General features: G+C 47.7%; 1 protein-coding gene across 1 annotated transcript in view; it reads left to right on the top strand.

Moving 5' to 3' along the window:
• Window positions 1–628: 628 nt before the first annotated feature.
• The window catches only part of anos1b (anosmin 1b), a 44,343-nt gene continuing 26,288 nt past the window's right edge, over window positions 629–18,683 (top strand). Inside the window, exons 1-2 of the mRNA XM_088913675.1 lie at window positions 629–900; window positions 11,157–11,204. Of these exons, the coding sequence (XP_088769801.1) occupies window positions 721–900; window positions 11,157–11,204 (228 nt within the window). The 5' untranslated portion in view covers window positions 629–720. The remainder of the gene's footprint in view (window positions 901–11,156; window positions 11,205–18,683) is intronic.

Consider the following 18,683-nt stretch of genomic DNA (forward strand, 5'->3'; position numbering starts at 1 on the left):
GTCTTCTATGTGGTATACATGTACCCCTTTCTAAACTCAAAACCTTTGGTTTCGCTCTGTACTGTACATCGGTGGCTTGAACGGCGATGCTTTCCAAGTGTTCATATTTTCTGTGGGGCGGAGTGAAAATACAGTGACAAGGATTCTGACCCCTTTATCCGTCTTTGCTAATACCTTAGCGATAAACGTGCTAACAAACGTCAATTTCCTTAAAAAAAAAACGCGTGTCGGTTAAAGAAATCCGTGAAACGGCGGTGCGTATTAATCCTGGTGAAGTTCTCTCGCTTAAAGAAATAGTTATTTCCCATCTAATACCGGCGTTTCTGAAAACAAGCCTTCATCACGTTTGGAGTGGCAGAAATGCAGGGTGTGCTGCCAATTTCTAATTCCTAATTCTTTTGTGGGGGGGGGGGGGTTGCGGATTGTGAGAAGTGTCACAATTGTCATCGATTTGTCTAACGGTGTCCTTTGCGTGTGTTATTTTACGACTGGGGGGGGGTCAACCGTACTTGACCTGTAAAGAGAGGCTCTTTATTCACGCGTGCTGACAAGGGGGAGTGTCCGCCGGGGAGCCCCGCCGTGGAACAGCGCTTCCCAGCCTCGCCGCGCTAACCTGAGCCCCGCAGCCAAATCCGGGGGCGGACTCGCAAGACGCAGCAGCGGGACGCGCAGACAGGACGAGAGCGAAGCAGCCAGCCCCGACCCCATCTGCAGTCCAGGATGCTGATGTGCCGGGTGACCCTGTTTTTCTTCGGGGGCTGCGTGCTGGGGGGCTGCCTGGCCCGCAGGGCGGGTGCTGAGGACGGCGAGGCGCCGGACGGGGTCCACAGCGCCCGCTGCACCTCGCGCTGCCTGACCCTTCACATCACGCAGCTCGCCGCGTCCTTCAGGAACCTGCAGGTAAGCTCGGGGGGAGACCCACCGGGATGCGAAGGAAGTGCTGGTTAACCGAGATCGCGAAATGCGCGTAACCGACTCCCCGGGAAGCTGCAGGCATTCATCTAGCACACCGTGCTAGAACCAGACGCGAAAACTGCGATACCCGGCGCGCGGAGTTAATACTGTGTCTCACATCTTCCTTGAGCAGCACCCGGAGCGATCGGGTAATATCTCAGGCTTCCAGATTTTCAGCTTTCACTGACCTGTCCCTGTCCGTATTGACCTTCCCCCAGGTGTTCAGGTAATTGGTCTGCCGCTCTCTTATATCGGTAAGAAGTGGACTGTTGTAAAGATGACGAAAAGGCTACTGTGCGCGGTCTGTGAAAGATCTTTTTCTGATCTGTTTTGTGAGAGACTTGCTGGAGCTCTACAGAGGGGTAGCTGTTCTTGACCCGCTCTCCCTGAAACAGACTCCCTCAAGACCATTCTCAAAGTGATCTCATTCCTGTCCATCGACAGACTTTTACAACGGGCTTTCCCTGGCGCCAGTGTTTGAATATTTGAACACAGATACAGATATAGACCCACAAAGTCGGGATGTTTTGCAACGGCGAACTCGCCGGCGTGGGAGAGCCCACACCTGAGGCTTGACCTTGAAACGCGTGTTTTACGGGGCGCGCGCGCGCTCTCGGGGCATCCTTCGGAGTGTTTTGGTTCTGAGGTCCACGGCGTGCGTGTCCAGTATTGCGGGTGGGACAGTCATTAAACTAATCGCGGGACTGGAGGAGTCGGAGGTTGACTGCGGCGGTTTTTCGTCTGTTCTCATGGCTCTGCTCCACTGACCGGCCTCTCCGCATCCCACCTGGGCAGCGGACCTTTAATGAGGGTCTTTAATGAGGGTGGGCTCCCACGGATTGGAAATGGAGCTCAGACCCACTGATGTGTGAGGTAGTCAGATGGTTACAGGTCGCCCAGCGGTAGAAAGCGTCTGGTCTCTGTCAACAGATGTGCTAAAAGCGTATTAATGGTATAAAGGCACAGACTGAAGCAGGTCATTCGCAGAGCGACACGTGTTACTGGCGGTGTCACAGATGAGGTCCCGGAGTCCGGGTTCTCAAGATTAACCTACATTGATTTTTTTTTTCTTATATTCCGAAAGAGAGGTCTGCCACAATCTCCTTGTAGTCTATGGCTCCTTTGAAGCGCCTTTTTAAAAATTATTCCGCCAGCACGATTCCTCACTTTCCTTGACGAATTAAGCTTCGAGGAGCCCCGCGCCGGAGGGGCGGGTCGCTGTAATTCGGTTTCCGCCGGTGTTTCAGGAGCGAAACCGCTTGTGGGAAGTCTGTGTCTGCGGTCCAAGTCCACGGGCCTCCAGCCTCTGGTTTGCTGCGGCGCCGCGGTTTAGCTCCGTGCCGTCCGGTGGTCCTTCCGCCGCCCGGGACCTCCGTGTCCTCCTGCGCTGAGGCAGGCGGCTGTCAGGCCGTTCTCCCGAAGATCAGCTCAGAGGTCGAGGCCACGGGGAGTCAGAGCTCTGAGAGCTGAAGACAATAAATTTTCCCTGATCTAATTTTCTCCTCGGTTTCCAACGTGTCTGCGGGGGCACTGATTTAAGCTCTTGATGGAAATTGCTGACCCCATGCCGATAAGAGGACAGGGGCCTCGCAGGTTGCAGTGATAAATCCTCGTACAGCTCCAAACAGGTGTTAAATGATGTATACAGGTCAAAGAAACACAATACAAATGGTCACATTCTGTGCAGCGATAAACGCCTTGTGTGTCGAAAAGTCTAGCTCTTGCATTACCCCGACTGTGAATACAAGAGATGAAGGTAAATGTAAATGATATTTTCACATTTTCACAGCAACGAACCATTATTTGTAGTCTTTTTAAAGACATACGAGTTTTGTTTCTGGTTTTCTGAATCTGCTCAACGCAGCTCACAGAGGAACGCAGCTCCCTTTTTAGGCTAGCATGGATGAAAACACACTTCACCTTGATTTAACGACCCCCCCGGGTGTTTAAAAGAGATTGCAGCTTGATTACGAAGTTATTGTTTTCACTCCTTGGGTAGCCCACGCAGCTGGTTTCGGGTTTCGCTCATCGAAAGACGTGTGTGCAGTGCTGTTTTAGGAGAACCTACAGGGGAGCAAAGAAAAAAAAACCGAACTCGGCTCATAGCCGTCAAGAGAGCTTGATTTATCTGCCGCTGTGTAAACAGAGACTTTCCTAACCAGCCATAATGTAATCAAGGGATCCAGGTTTACTAATATAAGCAACGCAGTGTTGTGCTCATCTTCCGTCATTCGTCATCATGCCTGAATAAGCACAACTGTTGCAGACACCTGGTCTGGTTACAGATGTACAGCAACATCCCGACAGTGGCTGTGTGTGATCTGAGCCAGCCTAGCCAGGCTGTGAGGCACGGGGCACAGGAGACTGCTTTCGCTCGCCCTGAAGAAAGGCAAAGCCAATAATCCCAGGGACTAGGGCTGGAAGCAGAGAACAGAAAGAGAACACGCTGAAGTGGCTTAGCTGTTTGAAATTAATGAAAAGACAGAATTAAAAAAATCCCACCCCTAACCTCCTCTGCAGTGACTTTCCACCCACCTAGGTTTGAAGGAAAAAGAAAAGGCCCTGTCCGTGCTGGTGTGTCAGTCTCGCTAAGCAGAATGAAGTCATTGTTCCTCCCCTCATAAGACACATCATAAGCTTTTGGAGTGTTCTTCAAAGATATAGCAGGCTCCAAGGATAGGCTGTAACAATGCCAAAGCTGCCCCTTCTTCCCGAGCTCACTGAGATTCGATATGTCATAAAAGTGGAGGCTGTGGTGCTTTGAGGTGCCAGCAAGGTCAGGCGAGCGCCGGAGCTGAAAGAGTGGGGCTCTCGGAGTCGCCAGGGAGGTCCGCCTTCCTCATCTCTCCGCGTGTCCAGAGAGAGAACTCCCTGCTCTCTCGCCCTGGGAAAAGAGGAGATGGCAAGAGCACCACGTCTGGCCCGGCCGCCAGTCCGGTTCCACGAGGACGGGGCTCTGTCAGGCCGCAGTTCCTCTCACCCGGGACCGGGCAAGAGCACACGAAGCACTCTGAGGAGAGCGTGCTCCCCAGAAGAGACTTCACCCTGCCTTCCCTGATAACATGATACACTGAGGAAGTGCGCAGAGAACCATTAGCCAGCCAGTTCCACAGCGGTGACTTCATATATTAACAAAGGGCCCATTAAGAACCTGTCAGCTCCAGTCCTCCCACACCTGCAGACCGGCAGGTTGTGTCAGAGAGTGAGGAATTGGGGTCGCACTGGGAAAGCGCTTTCATCTAATAAAAGATTTTACTTACAGACAGATGGAAGAGCTTAACTTTGAGCCACTGTGTGTCAGGGAATGTGATGAATCTGATATTGCAAAAAAAGACTCGCTCCTTCCCCGGTACTGAAGGACACTGCTCAACTCCCTGCATTTTTGCGTTTGGCTGTTGTTCTGGACTCATCCCTGTAAAAGTCATTTTCTCTTTTTAAAACAAAAACATATACTAACCCATGCCCCATTTATTGATAGAAACTCAGTCTGTTCGAACGTATTGCAGTTTGTTCCAGTTACTGTACACCAGAACAAAGGGTGTGAGTCATATTGCAAAAATGTATAGTTTTGTCTGCTTTTTCTGTAACATTTTCCAAATGATCAAAAGGACAAAGTGACGTTTTAAGACATGAAACATTTTCATCTGCCATTGTTCAGATACCACACAGTAGAATTAAATAAAAATGTGACTGTACTAGAGCGTGGAACAATACCATCCCTGGAGCAATTAAAATCGCACTAATTGTGTGTTGTCTGAATGCATAACCATTAAAAATTTCATCTGTAAGAGCTTCAACAGGAGAAAAATCATTTAAGTCAAAATACAGAGAAAATCTAATGAGGGTGACTGACATTAGGCTGCAGTCACACAGTGCTGTGCATTAAACAGCCCAGGGTACTAATCCCGCAAGGGAACACATTAAGAGCTAAAAACTAATTAGCTCTTAATAAGCACAAGCGGTTGCACAGTCAGAACCCTGGAGAACTTTAAAGGCTTTTTTTCCTGTCCCAATAAATGTTTTAGTTGCTGACACAGACAGAAGTCATAAAAATCCGCAAGAGACTATTATGTAGCAATGAATGTTTACTGGAAGAGAAAGGCCACAAACAATGTGGAGCTGTTATTTCTGTGTTTTGTAGCACTGTAAATGAACAAGCATAGGCCAGAGTTTACACAGGAAAATTCAAACAGGAATTAGCCGCAGCTTGGCCCGGAGCTTTTATGGTGGTGATAGAGCTCTGTCTCACAGAAACAGGCAGAAAGGGGCTAGAGAAACAGTCTGACACCTCGGGCTGCAGAGACCGGCTCCTGAATACTGTAGATTCCCTTCAGAGGTGAAGGAGATGAAGAAAGTTTTTAAGTACAGGAACACGTTTCCGGTGACAAATGACCTTTTCATATATAAAAATATATTTAAATAATCTTGCCATTCCATAAGATTGCTATGGTGACTTTATCACCTTCTCCTTACTTTTGCTATGGTTTCCTATGAGTTCTAATGAGCCTTTCCAGGCTTTACTGACCTGCAGCACAGCTACACCATGGTGCAGGAGATTCAGCATCTCTCAGGAGGTGTTCCCTGATTGATCTCCCCTGTGCTGCCTGTGAGTGTGTGAGTCCTACAGAAAGAGTTCCCCCGTCATTTAAGTGCACACAGAAAGCAAACGTTTCCTCCTCCTCCTCCTCCTCCGAGGGGTTTAGGGAAGACTGGAAGGCTGTGTCCCGGGTCGCCCTGAAGACACCTGAAGGAGTAGGTATATGAAACCTGCTTCCCCTGCTGACGGGCGGTCACTGTGTGCAGGAGCTACAGGTGTTCATTCATGCGGGTCTGTTCCTGCAGGCTCTGTCTTGCTGCCCCTGAAGAACGGCTCTCCGGTGTCTTTGCAAGCAGAGCTTCTCGGCAAAACGGAAGTCTCTCTTACTCTTCTTGCCCTCTGATTCTGTGGAAAACCAAGCCCTGGAAATCGCTATCCCTTAATATAACCCTGCCTGGAGTCAGGAACGAGTAAGCTGCTAGCCACGTCTCGTCTGTTTTCTCATCCCTGTCCGAATGTATACATGAATATTGTAGTAGATGGAATAGGAACTTGTGTTCTATACAGCATTTTCATCCGGAAGGATTCCCATTCATTTATTTTGCTTTTTGGAGGGGATCGTATCTCGGACTCCCCTGGGTGACGTGGGACAGGAGAACAGCCTGGTTTCCCCACCAGTGGAACGGAGGTGCGAGCAGCGAGGCTAGTCTGCACAAGTCTGGGGTGCAGCTGAGGCAGGACACCAGGGTGAACACCCTCACTGTCACGACCAGCGACTGGGTCCTTCGGTGGTCACGTATTCAGGACGAGTTTAACATCGGCTCAACAGAACGGCCCCTCCCACAGCTCAGCGTCCCAGGCCGCCACGCTGGAGGACAGAGGGTCCCCGTTATACATCACCTGTGGCAAACAGCGTACGTCGTCAATTAATTAAGGAAACAGAATTCATTAGAAGTCACAGAGGTCCACTTTTCCAACACAAGCCAGCAACGCAGACCGGGTGCCGTGACGTCATACCACAATCCTTTGCGGGCTCTTCCTTACAGTCGGTTTTGAAACGAATGCATCGCGGCCGCACCTACTTTAATTTAACATATAGCTGTATACTCCTGTCGCCACAACTGGGAAATCAACTGCTGGGGCAACGTGCTGTTCGCAAGAGGCGGTGTTAATGGGTCCCGCTGCGAGAAAGACGTGATAAACGCATCAGAAGTGGTGAACGGAACGGGCTGCCGTCAAGCAGATGGTACTGCCGTCAGGGAATTCTTGTCTTACTGATTTATATTTATTGGTTTGAATGGGATGTTCTGTGGGTACATTATAAGTATATACTTGTGTCTGAACCGTTTGAGTCAGAAACGTATTTCGAGCTCATTACAATATTCCTTAAGCAATTCAATTCCCCGTTATAAGCCGTTTCGCTACAGGGTGCATTAAGAACGTCACCTGGACTAAAAACGGGACGGTCAACATACTGGGGCATTAGTTTGGAAATCTGGTCAAGAGGAAAAAGCGCCCCCTGATGGCCCACCAACACCATGTGCAGCAGCAACCTGCATAAAGAATCCCATTTGAAAAGCATCACCTCCAAAACACAGTGTCCGCAGTCGACTTTATAATCACATACTGGGTGACATCCCTGTACTGACGAGGCCCAACCTCGCTGGCCTTCTGGGATCTGACAAGATCCGCTCTTAGTATCACGAATTCGAGCAGGGAGCTGCGTCAGCAGGCGTAGGCTGCAGAGGAACAAGTAAAGGTGTATTCCCTGCTGAAAAGAGAAGAAAACAAACACGACGTTTCGGCCGTGCAGCCTTCTTTAGGTGTGTCTGAAGGTGTGTCAGGTGTCACACACCTGAAGGAGGCTCCACAGCCGAAACGTCGTGTTTCTTCTCTTCTCTTTTCACCGGGGAATACACCTTGATTCACGAATTCGCCATGTGCGATCTTTGCAAATGAAGTAGGACTGTACCTCTGTTTTGGAGGGGAAGCCTCATCATAATTTAGCAGATCTTTGTGCACTTTACGCAGCTCAGAGCCGCTACTGTAGCTATTTAGCAGCCGGGAGTCATTCGGAATTGTAGAAATGGGTGGTACTCGACCCTTCGCTTACTTCCCTTCCTAATTAATCCAGTTGGTTTCTGCTATCACTTCACGCCTCGCTTTGTTTTTTTTTTAGTCGTTAAACTCGCCTATATAGGCGGCGCTGGGAAACTAGGAGAAAGCAGGCGACAGTCCAGATTGACACAACTAAATCCGACAGCGGGACCCACAGAGAGGGCTCCTCTCTGTGAAAAGCAAATACTGTCCAGCGGTCACGACGAATACTTGCATAAGAACAAAGAATTGAGCGTGTTAACGCGATAAAATCCTGTGTCTATATCGTTACTTTTTAGAAGTAAATACGAGCCCCGAGTACAGAAGATCTTATAAAATATTATTGCCGTATTGCAGCCGTATTTCTGTTTAGTGGGCATTTTGAATATTTTTCCTCATGATTTTTTTTTTTATTTTAACCCTGAACCTCGGGAATTATAAAGTATGGGGTTTGTTGCCGTGTATTAATGTTACACTATTTGCTTGTTCAGAATTTGCGCTGGGACAGGATTCTCAGTTCCCGTATCCGCACGTGAAAAGTAAACCGCACAGCGCAGTCTAGTGATGCACAGGAATCATTACTTCAGACACGCCACCATAGGGATAAACGTTTATTCAGAAGAATCAGCTGCCGCTGTTATTCCCGAAGAGAAAGGGTTGAATATCGTTTTAATGAAAAACGATGTCTCTATTACGGGTATCTATCTTAATTTTTTTTGGCGCTTTAAAATGATAGGCTCGGGTTATCTCTCTCTGTAGATCGCGTGTATGGGCCGGTGGGGAGCCCGTTTCCAGAATTTCATGCCTTCACATCTGACATGTAATTGGGCAATTAAACCTGGTATGCATGCAGAGCACACTCGCTCGCCCTTGATCTGTATTGGCGCTCGCTGCACACACACCCACTGAGAACGCAAACAGCAATAAATTTGCGCGCCCATCAGCGAGGCAGATCAGATGGGACGATTTGTAGCGGGAAGATTGATGTCCGCCTGGAAGTTTGAAAATGCCACCCGCCGGCGCTTCAGAGACCCAGGCAAAAACCATTACAATCAACTTATCCCATTTACTGATCAAGATAATGGTGGGATTAGAAAAATACAGACTGTTGAGTCCGCTCCCTGGAGACCAGTCTTCTGTATCTCCCAGCGCTGATACCGCCCTCACATCTCCGGGGGGGAGAGGGAGACCGTACTATTTAATGCGACATTTTTGCTGTCAAGTGCCATAAAGCGTGTTTAGATACATGGGAATTTAATTTGCCGGCGAAAACAAGTTTTCTTTGTATGAAACATTTTTGCCTAAGTGTCTGCACATGTTAGCGAGCCGGAACAAAGCGGCCGCGGTGCGCAGACCGTCTGACTGACAGGAGCAGTTTTCAGCCTCCGCCTGAGACATAAACACCACCTTGTGATTGCTGATGCAGTTTAGCAGAGAAGACCCGGTCCCCTCTCCCCAGCGTCTCTTCAGCTGTTCTGCTCCCCCAGATACTATCTCTTTGATGAAAACTGTCAGGATTTCCTGTGTATATGGTTCACATAGTAGAGGAGAAATTCCCATGAATTATATTCGGAGTGTGTGTGTGTTAACAGAACGGAACGCACACGCTCGCACGCAGCAACGAAAGCAGTTTGACATTTTGTCGTGAAACAGATTGCTTTTATTCATGATTGTTTTTCTGCCTTGCTTTGTCTACCGCGCTTTTTAATACAATTCAGATCCAGATAACCAACAAACCGTTACAAAGGAGAGCAAGTCACCCGCTCGTTTGATTGCTAGTAGCTGATCAGACCCAGAAAATCGCATCGTGTCGGTTCCCGGGGGCCCCTGGTATAAGAACGCCCGTGTGGACTGTTCGCTTTTTTCTGTATTCTGTCACTGAGTTTGGAGCACTTTCTTGGAAATGTCGAAACTCTGTGCGGTCACTCTTTAAATGAGCAACCTGGAAGACGTGCGTGACACTTTACAACTATGTGTGGCTGATCAGTGTCTTCTAAATACGGCCCATGTCAGTCCAGCACCGCACTTCAAGCGTGAGGAATCCCCGCAAAAGCTGTAGTGTTCGGGCACGGAGCGTCACAGCTCAGCTCAGCGGAAGCTGCCACCCTGCCTGTAATCATTCTGTAACTGTTTATCGGAAGACAACAAGGAGAAAGAAAATTTCCAGGTTTTATTAGCTCCGCCTGTCACTGAGAAGGCGAGAGGGATTTCGTTGACGTGGGCGACCCTGTCACTCAAAATCCTAACCTGCAGGAGGACGACGAGAAAGAGCCCTTAAGCTTTGACACAATGCGTCTCTTCATCAAAGTTAAGTCAGTAACAATACACTTCAGTTAATGCCTCTCGCTCAAAGGCCGTACACAGACCCGGACTATTCAATCTGCCTTTTAAAAGTCGAAAAAGTATTTCCCCCCTGGCTGTGGATTTAGGATAGCTTTTGTCAAGCACGGCTTTTCTCTAATTACACCAAAACCCCAGCGAGCAGGGCTGGATTGAGTGGTGCGCTGTGCATCCCGAGCTGTCTCGACTCTCTTTCTCCCGGCAGCAGAGTGACAAAGATTCCCGCAAAGCTGATGTAATCTGCTGGCGTGGTGTTACCCTCCTCATTCCACTGAAGATCAGGCCCGACACCAGGAGACAAGCGCAATCCCCTCTTCCCGCTACTGCACTGTAATTAACTCCTCGAAAAAAGCGATAAACCTTTAAGACGCTGGGAGATCCGACCAATTTGCTTTGGCGAAACGTTGCTGGTTTAAAAGAAGGGTGTGTCTGTGGAATGTTACTGCGGCTTAAGGTAAAAAAAAACCCACCCAGGCACCATTATTCTTGAAATGATTTCCTTCAGCGTTGGAATTATACTGTAGGTGGAGGCAGTCCTGAAAAGGCCCGTGATGTTGCCGAGAGAGGAATGCTCTTTGACTAGCAGTGGTTGGGATTTGTGTTTCTTTACAGGCACATGGGACGGTGCTCAGATTTGATCTGGCCCTACGTTTGAATGCATGTATAATGAAGAGAAGAGAGAAAACACTCGCTTGTGGAGCCTTCTTTAGGTGTGGACACGGGTTAAGCTGGAGGACAGCCAGACTGTGCAGGAACAGGCTTGACTGTAGCCAGAGCAGTGGCTTTGCTACTTTTGTGTTGAATTTTTTTTGAATACCACCTCCAATACCAATACGTCCTCCAGCAGCTCCTACCGTAAAGTGTCCCCCGTCGCTATACTGAGGCACGGGGTTGGAAATTCTGGTCCAGAAGGAACAGCGCCTCCTGCAGGTCTACCAGCACAACTTACAGCAGCAGCCTGGTTTGTCTTAGAGGCCTCCCACCCCAGTCCACTTAAGCATCTCACTCGAAAAACATCACTCCCGACACGTAGTGTCCACATAGTGATTAACTTTATAATCCCTTATTGAGTGTCTGTTTTTTACAGGGAGTTTACTCTTGATAAAAGGGCTTCAGAATTCGATCCTCCAAAATGTGGAATGGAATACATGTTTAAAGAAATAACGGCCAAAAGGTTTGCTGAATGCTCATAACTGACTACTTTTTTTTCTCTTCTGGTTCCTTTCAGAACAATGAAATTTTGGGCTGGTGTGAAAGCCACAGAAGGTGTGCACAGGTGAGTAAGATCTCCTCTGGGTCTGCAGCTTCGATGTAGTGAAGGTTTCGTGCTGGTCTGAAAGGGCACACGTCAGCTCGTCTGACATTACATCATACCCTGTTGGCTGGCAAGATGAGTTTCTGGTGCTAGGAGAAGCCTGTGGTGGCGTGTTTTGTAAACGCAGTCTGAGTGCTGAGCTGTAGCTATGGGTGTATTGGGCAGAATCCTGAAGACAGGCGGGTCACCTCTCGGTCCAAGACAGACGACGTCTCTGAGACTCCAGGGCTTGAATTAGAGAGGGAGGGGCAATGCGGAATGTCATTCATTTAACCCCCCCCCTAAGCTAGGTTATAACTGGTAGCAAAATTTCAGGTGCAGTTTTGCTGTTGGCAGTACTGTATTTCCACTAAACAAAACTCCTAAATTTAGCATTTCTGATTTTATCTGACACTTCGTGTACTATATCTTCAATAGGGGGTGTACTGTGGTCACTCGTTTACATAACATGACTTAGGATGAAGAAAGGTCAGACCTTTTTTATTCCAATAAATTGTGTTCCAGATTCTTTAAAACGAGTCTTAGAAATCAAGACTTCCTAAGAATTTGCTCCAGTGTGACGGTGGTGTCTTTGCAGAGTTTAGGAGAATGCAGCTGTGTGTGTCTTGGCACGCTGAAGCTGTTTTGAAACGGTGTTGTTATTTAAGACACCTGTGTTGCAGTGTTGTCTGCTTGTTAGTTCCTTGTCTGCTCCTATCAAAATAAAGCAATGCATGATAATCTGTGCTCCCCACCTCACTAGCAAGGAGACCCCCACATGGAAAGACAAAATAATTCATCCCAACTCTTCCCCCTATCGTATCTATTTGACAGCCCACGTCCTGATGACTGATGAAATTGCTCCTACAGGTAGTTCTGCGCTTTTTATTGCAGTTCAGGAAGGAAACTGTTATTGTTTCCCTTAATAAACACGGACGTTTGGTCATTTAGATTTCTTCCAGCAGTTACTGGCCAGAAGACAATCTCCTACTCAGAAATGCTTACAGTTTGGTGTCATGGAAAAGATATCAACAACAATCACGATACAGTGTGTGTCCATGAGGTCTGTTATATAAATTGAGCGCATTCCCTTTCAGACTTCAGTTCCACTGGTGGTGGACAGCTCAGGGCCAATATATCGTACCTTATGACATTTTTATGTGGTATGTGAAAATAAGCAGGTTGCCTTTTCATAATTGGTAGTCTTAGACGGTAATAAAGGGAGGAGGTCACCCATCGAGCAGTCTAGAAAATAGCGAAAACACAACAGCTCTCTGTCCCACTGGCCGTTAGATGCTGAGGAAAAAATAATTCTGACGCTTTCCACTTCAGTGAGATGGAAGCTGAGTGTGTGATCCGCCAGCGGGTTCAGGACGATTGGGCTTTGTGCTTCCACCCTCAGTGCTTTCCATTTCTGCAAACTGGAGACATTCCTCGCCCCTCCGTGTGAAACCAGCAGTCTGCGGCTGGAGATGGGAAACCCTGACCAGGACAGGGACCTGCCTGGTGCCAGCTAGGCCCTGCAGTCTCCCCAGGAGATGTTATATAAGAACAAAAGGCTTGGCAGTGCTATTTGCTCTTTTGGTGGCACTAATGAGCTGATAAAAATTATTAGCCCATTTAAAGTAATTGCTGAAACCAGACTTTTCGCCCCCCCCGCCCCCCACCCCGTGCCTGCAGGGGCTGAGGTTAAAAGTGTCAAGCCGAAGAAGGTGGAGTCTTCCCTGTGTGCAGGCCATAACTCTCACACCCAGCCCCGAGCTGCTCTGATTGCTTTCAGATGGGGGTGAGCCTCCCACACTCCCTGGAAGAGTGGGGAAAGTAAATGTTGTGTTTCTAGTAAAAATAACAACAGGCATTTTACATCCTTTTGCGTCTGACTTTTTTCTTTTTTGTGTGAAAAAAAAACCCCGAGCTGCTGTTCAGGAGCCCGCCGTGGTCCAGAGGCAGACGTCTGCTTTGCTGTTTTAGACGACAGAAACCCCACGCGTTTTCCCCCCCTCCTTTAGATTAGTTCAGGCGGTCTTTCAGACTGCGCTTTGAAGGGGGGCAGGCCGCCACTTTCTCCCTCCTCCTCGCGCCCGCGCGGGGAGCTGTCCTCGCGGGCGGCTCAGCAGGAGGTGTCGGGGCCGAGCCCCAGCCATCGCCCGCGGCGACGGCAGGTAGTAACAGGACCCGCGTGAGTCGCGCCAGTGACCTCGGGAGCGCTCGGGAGCAGGGAGGCTGAAAGTCGATGTCCGATGTTCTTTTTAGCTGTAGATCAGTGCCAGCCACCTGCGGTGAAGGATCAAGGTCAACACCCTTTCTCCTCTCTGCGGCCCGTGGCCTGGCCAGGCACCCCCACTCCGTTAGTGGCTGGGCAGCCGGAGCCCTGGCTGGCGCTGTCCACACTCTGTCTGTGCCCTCACCTCCCTCCCCCTCTTGCCAGAAGCCCCTCCGCTCCCGGACAGGGGGCAAGCTGTGCCCCCTGGCCGCAGTGCTGTGGCACCAGAGCGCCAGACTCCTTGTGCGGTCACTTCGCCTGACCTCCCGGGTCGGGGGGACGCCGAGCCCCTCTGCTGGGCGCTCTGGTCTTGGTGAAGGGTCAGGCTCATGGCGCGCTTGTGAGAAGTTCATTGCTGCTCTGAAAAAAACTCACGTTTTTTACTGCTTGTGTCTTTAATGAGATCATTTACGGCCAGAGCTGCACTGGCATGAACTCTAAATTAGTGCTGCAAATTAGAATATCAATCATTTACACACAGTTCACTGGCAGCCGAATTGCTATTTACAAGCTGGAACAATAACACTGAAACACACTGAAAATATAAAGTAAACCACGCAAGCTAGCTGTATTTCTACCCTTTAAAGTATGCCAGAAATACAGCTCTCTCTGGAACATGATTGTCATTTCTTTATGTGCGCACATTTCCATCGTTGTGGAAAGAGAATGCAAGTCATGACTTTGGCCATTCTGTAGAAAAAATGTCCTGCCTCTGTGTCAAAGTCAAACTGTCTTAGACACTCTGCAAAGACTAGTTTTGAATACAAATATTTCTATCCCAGACAGATTTCTTGTTATTTATGGCATCACTGTTGAGGTTATTCAGACCACTACTAAAAGTGAGAACAGTTTAGTTAAAACACATCAGCTGTTTAGTTAAAACACACATTAACCGTATGTCTAAAATCGGGATACATTTTTTCAGCTCTGTTTCTTTTCGTAAGATTCACGTATGGTCTTAAAGTACACATTGTAGTCCCCCTGAAATAAATCATGGTTGGTTACCTTTTACATATTTAAAACATGGCCAGTTACCTTTTACAGCTTGTAAAATTGTTTATGGTGATGGATTCATTCAAACCATATGAAACAGTACAAGCTCTGAGAACCGTGCAGTAATATAATCTCCCTGGAGCGAGTTCTAAGTTATTTCTTTCTTTGTTCTGTACAATGGATTAATATTTATTGCAGTTCTGAAAGACTCTGTCTGTTTTATCTCTGTGCTAAGATCCTTTGCAGCCATTGTTCCCTGCTTTGTGGTTTCTGCTCAGGCTGAGGCTCTGAATGGAATACTAGCCCCTGAGGAAGCCCTGCAATAGAATAGTCATGAATTTCACGTCAGAGTTTGTAAAGACGGAGATAAGTGCCAGCAGTTTGAGAGTCACTGACCAACTGAATCAAGCCCAGCTTTCCACTTGCTAACTCATATCTACAATACGCTTGTAGTTTGAATGTAAGCAGTACTGCAACATTCTCTTAGACAATCTCATTATTCTTCTGAAATGCAAGCAGTACTTTCATCAAAGAAAGCAAGAGGCCCTTCTGTTACAGAACACAAGATTTTACAGAAGCCGGCAAAACAAATCCACTTGCTGTTGCACAGCAGTTGGATCCCTTCCTGGTGTTACAAAATACAGGCTGGTGAAACACATTTGTGTTTTCTTTGGTGGTTTAGGAAGTCTTTTCCATGCAGTTTGCACAAAATGGAGAAGCTTGAAGCATTCAGCACCAAAATGCTGTTTAAGTTAAGAGCACCTCGACTTAAACCCCGAAACGGATCAGACCGCTGTGCAATGAGAGCCTTGTTTAGTTCGTCTTGTGCTCGGCTGCAGTTGGGAGTGAAGTATATTGCCTGTATGACTCCAGACAAGTAGAATCCATTCATCTGAGCTGCAGCGCAGGGATGTGCAGTAGATTGAAATGACCCTCTTCTGTGTGCGGAGTATGGGAGCCGTGGAGCTGCAGGAATGTGTGACCCTTAAATTCACTCGATACTAATGGGATTTCACAATGCTGTTCTCGAATGAAGGCTGTGGCCTCGCATATGGTTTCTTTCAGGGGGCAAAGTTTCAGCCCATGAAAATTTGCATGACAGTGCACTAAATCAGCAGGCTGGACCTTTGCTTTGATTCGTCCACTCCGCCTGAAATAAAAACGTTTCAAGCGCTAGACCCCCTGCGCACGTACCTCGACTCTGTTAGTCCCTTTAATCAGCTCCCCCCCCGATAATTTATGTGTTTCGAAAACAATTTTATGGACATGAGTTAACTTCCAACATATTGAAAAGCCCAAGTGTGGTACTGATTAAAGCAAAATAAACTTCCTTACACTTCCCAACTGAAGTAGAAACAATTTTGCTTCTGTTGCGCTAATGCGCTGCAGGTGTGTGTAGCTGGCCTGGTACGAGCTGATTTGCTGGCTCTGAAGCAGAGGGAAGAGAGTTGCTTTGCATCCCTCCCGGGCCTCAAAGTGAAGGTCTCTCTCTTTCTCTCTCTCTCTCCTTTTTTCCTGTTTTGTTAGCAGCCAACCTGACACCCCTTTCATGAGTATACTAGATCTTGTCCGGGTTTTCAAAGCCATTACAAATTTGCTCTGACATGTTTCACCAAACCTTTGAAATTCTCCCTTTTACAACCCCAGTCATGGCTGCTTCTTCTTTCCCAGGTTAAGCTACGCGAGTGAAGCTTATTAGTGAAACAGTGGCTGACAATGCTTCCTCCTGTCAAATAAAACTTTGAAGAGACTTCAAAGTGTGCCAAGCATGTTGCAGCTGGTGCTAAACAAAATGGAGCAAAAGGGATGATGAAAGAGACAACTGCAGAAAATCTTTAGACTTTGCACTTCAAGGGCTCGGCGAAGGTTGCTGATATCTAAGCATTGGCTTGTTTTACTTCTGAAGCTTTCGGCTCCCATGTATGTTAGGAAACGTTACAAACGAGAGGAGGCCAGACGAACCATCTAGCCTACTTGGCAGTGAGTAGCTAAATAATCCAAAGATCTCATCCAGCCATTTCCTGTAAGAATCCAGGGTAATCGGCTTCAACAACATGACTGGGCAACTTGTTCCACACTCCCACCCGCCTTTGTGTAAAGAAGTGCCTCTTTAGAAATGCCTCTTGGTTTAAAATGCCCTTTCTCATGGTTTCCACCTGTGGCCTCTGATTCATGCTTCAGCCTTCACTCTGAAGAGCAGTGGTTGGCTGATGTATGTCCTTCCTGGCCTGTTCGCCTGTCCACTCAGCTAACGTCTGCACAGCGGGGCTGGAGCTGCAGGAAGAGAATCTTGCTTTGAGAGAGAAAGGGCTGACAACAATCCAGTCCTGGTAGATCCCAAAGCCTGGATTTTCTTGCATCGCCCCGTGGGCCAGCTCAAAACTATGTGAAGGCTTTCAAATCGATGAGGCCAATTTGCTTCTCTGAAGAGGCCCCTCCAGGATAATTACAGCCTTGCCCAGCAGCGAGAGGGGATACCTGACACCCATCCCTGATCCCTGCCCCAGCTCCAGGCCAGTGACAGCGTGAGTCCTTCACAGCAGCTGAATCAAACAGCTTTGTGTACAGATCAGGCGCCGCTTGAGGAGGCTGAATCCTGGGAGTCTTTGGGACAGGTTGTCAGGTGGGTCTGTTTGCACAAGGTCCCGGGTTTTAGTGGTTGGCAGGACCTGCTGTTGTCAACTTGTGTGTTTTCCACTGCAACAGAGATCTGTTTAAAAAAGAAAAGCAGATGTTTCTTCTTTCCTGAATAAACAAGCCCGCGGTGGACGCGTAACGTCTTCAACACCAGCTGTTCGTTTGCTAAGACGTCCAGGTCTGGCTCTACTGTTAAAAAGGAACAGGAAGCCTCTGAAATTTTCGGTTGGATTTGATGGCTCCATTCAGAACCGGGGAGAGAGACTGTGGCAGTCAAGCTCTGTCTGCAGGCAGAGAATAGTCTGTTCGCCAAAAAAATAACCAAGCGGAATCACACGTAACTCAGGAAGAAGAGCAGATACTGAAATAAAATAAATGAAGGTCACTTGCTTTAATTAGAGGGCTGCTAATTTTATAAGCCTGTTGCACTTCACTTAAACAAAGAGTTTACCCAATCCTTTCCCACTGGAATGTCGAGGTTTTCTAGCTTTCGTTACCAAGCGAACTCTCGATGAACCCCGATTTGAACTAAGTGAATTGAATTGGCGCAGGCAGGCCTGTTAGTATCTGCCGCTCAGCTCTTGAGTTGGAAGTGCCAGTCTTAACCCAGAGAGTTGTGGGGGTCTTGGAACAACTTCCCCATCCATGCTTCTGAAGATGACAACCTGGCTTTTCTCAGGACGAGGCCACCTGGATGAGATCCTTAGATCACTTCGACAGCCTGCCTCTTGTTTGGGAACTTAGAACTTCTTAACCTGTTTTTTTTATATTCTTCTTTAACAAATTGAGATCTGCTGCATTTTGGCAGCTAAAAAGCAAGACACTCTTTTTCTGCAATTTTTAGTCCACTTAAGTTTTCAGTGTGGTCTGAATTAATCCTTTTCAGAACTCAGGAGACCCCAGGCTGCCGAGGATCAGATCTGGCAGTCTTTGTTTTAGATGAAGGATTAGACACAGCTAAATAAGATGAAAATAATACACAGGTGTATCTGTACCATTGAGTTAACGAGTGAAGCCTGCAGATCACAGTATCAGCTGTGTAAAAAAATTCCAAGCAGTTGTACATAGAGGCACAGTTTTAGTAAATAATACCAAATTTGTTCAGGTGTTTGTTTGTTATGTGAAAGACTGTTATCATAACAGTGGCAAAAGTGCAATGAAGTGGATACACTTGCTGACAGACGTTCTGAGTAATATTATTTGTTTGATTAAAAAAGATGGGGACAGAATCCGTATTTTCACACGACTTGTGGGCTCAAGTTTTCATCACCCTGAAAAAGGACAAGGCATGACCTACATCTGAGCAGAGAAGCCTGTGTGCTCTCTGCTGTTTTTCTCTTGGTAAACGCTGATTCCCTTTTTCAGCTTTCCAGATCACTGAGGGATTAATTTCAGAGGCCAAGAGAGCCAAGCACACTGAGGCATTCTTTCCAAAGCGGATAGTTAATTCTTCTTGGAAGAATTCTCATTATCTTCTTGGAATGTGCATCCTGAATCTGGTCAATTACTGATGAGAATCCTCTCTTCTGTCTTATAGCAAAGCCACAGAAACAAGGGGAAGACTGCCC

The sequence above is a fragment of the Atractosteus spatula genome, chromosome 4, assembly GCF_055471065.1.
Source record: "Atractosteus spatula isolate fAtrSpa1 chromosome 4, fAtrSpa1.hap1, whole genome shotgun sequence".
Taxonomy (NCBI): Eukaryota; Metazoa; Chordata; class Actinopteri; order Semionotiformes; family Lepisosteidae; genus Atractosteus; species Atractosteus spatula.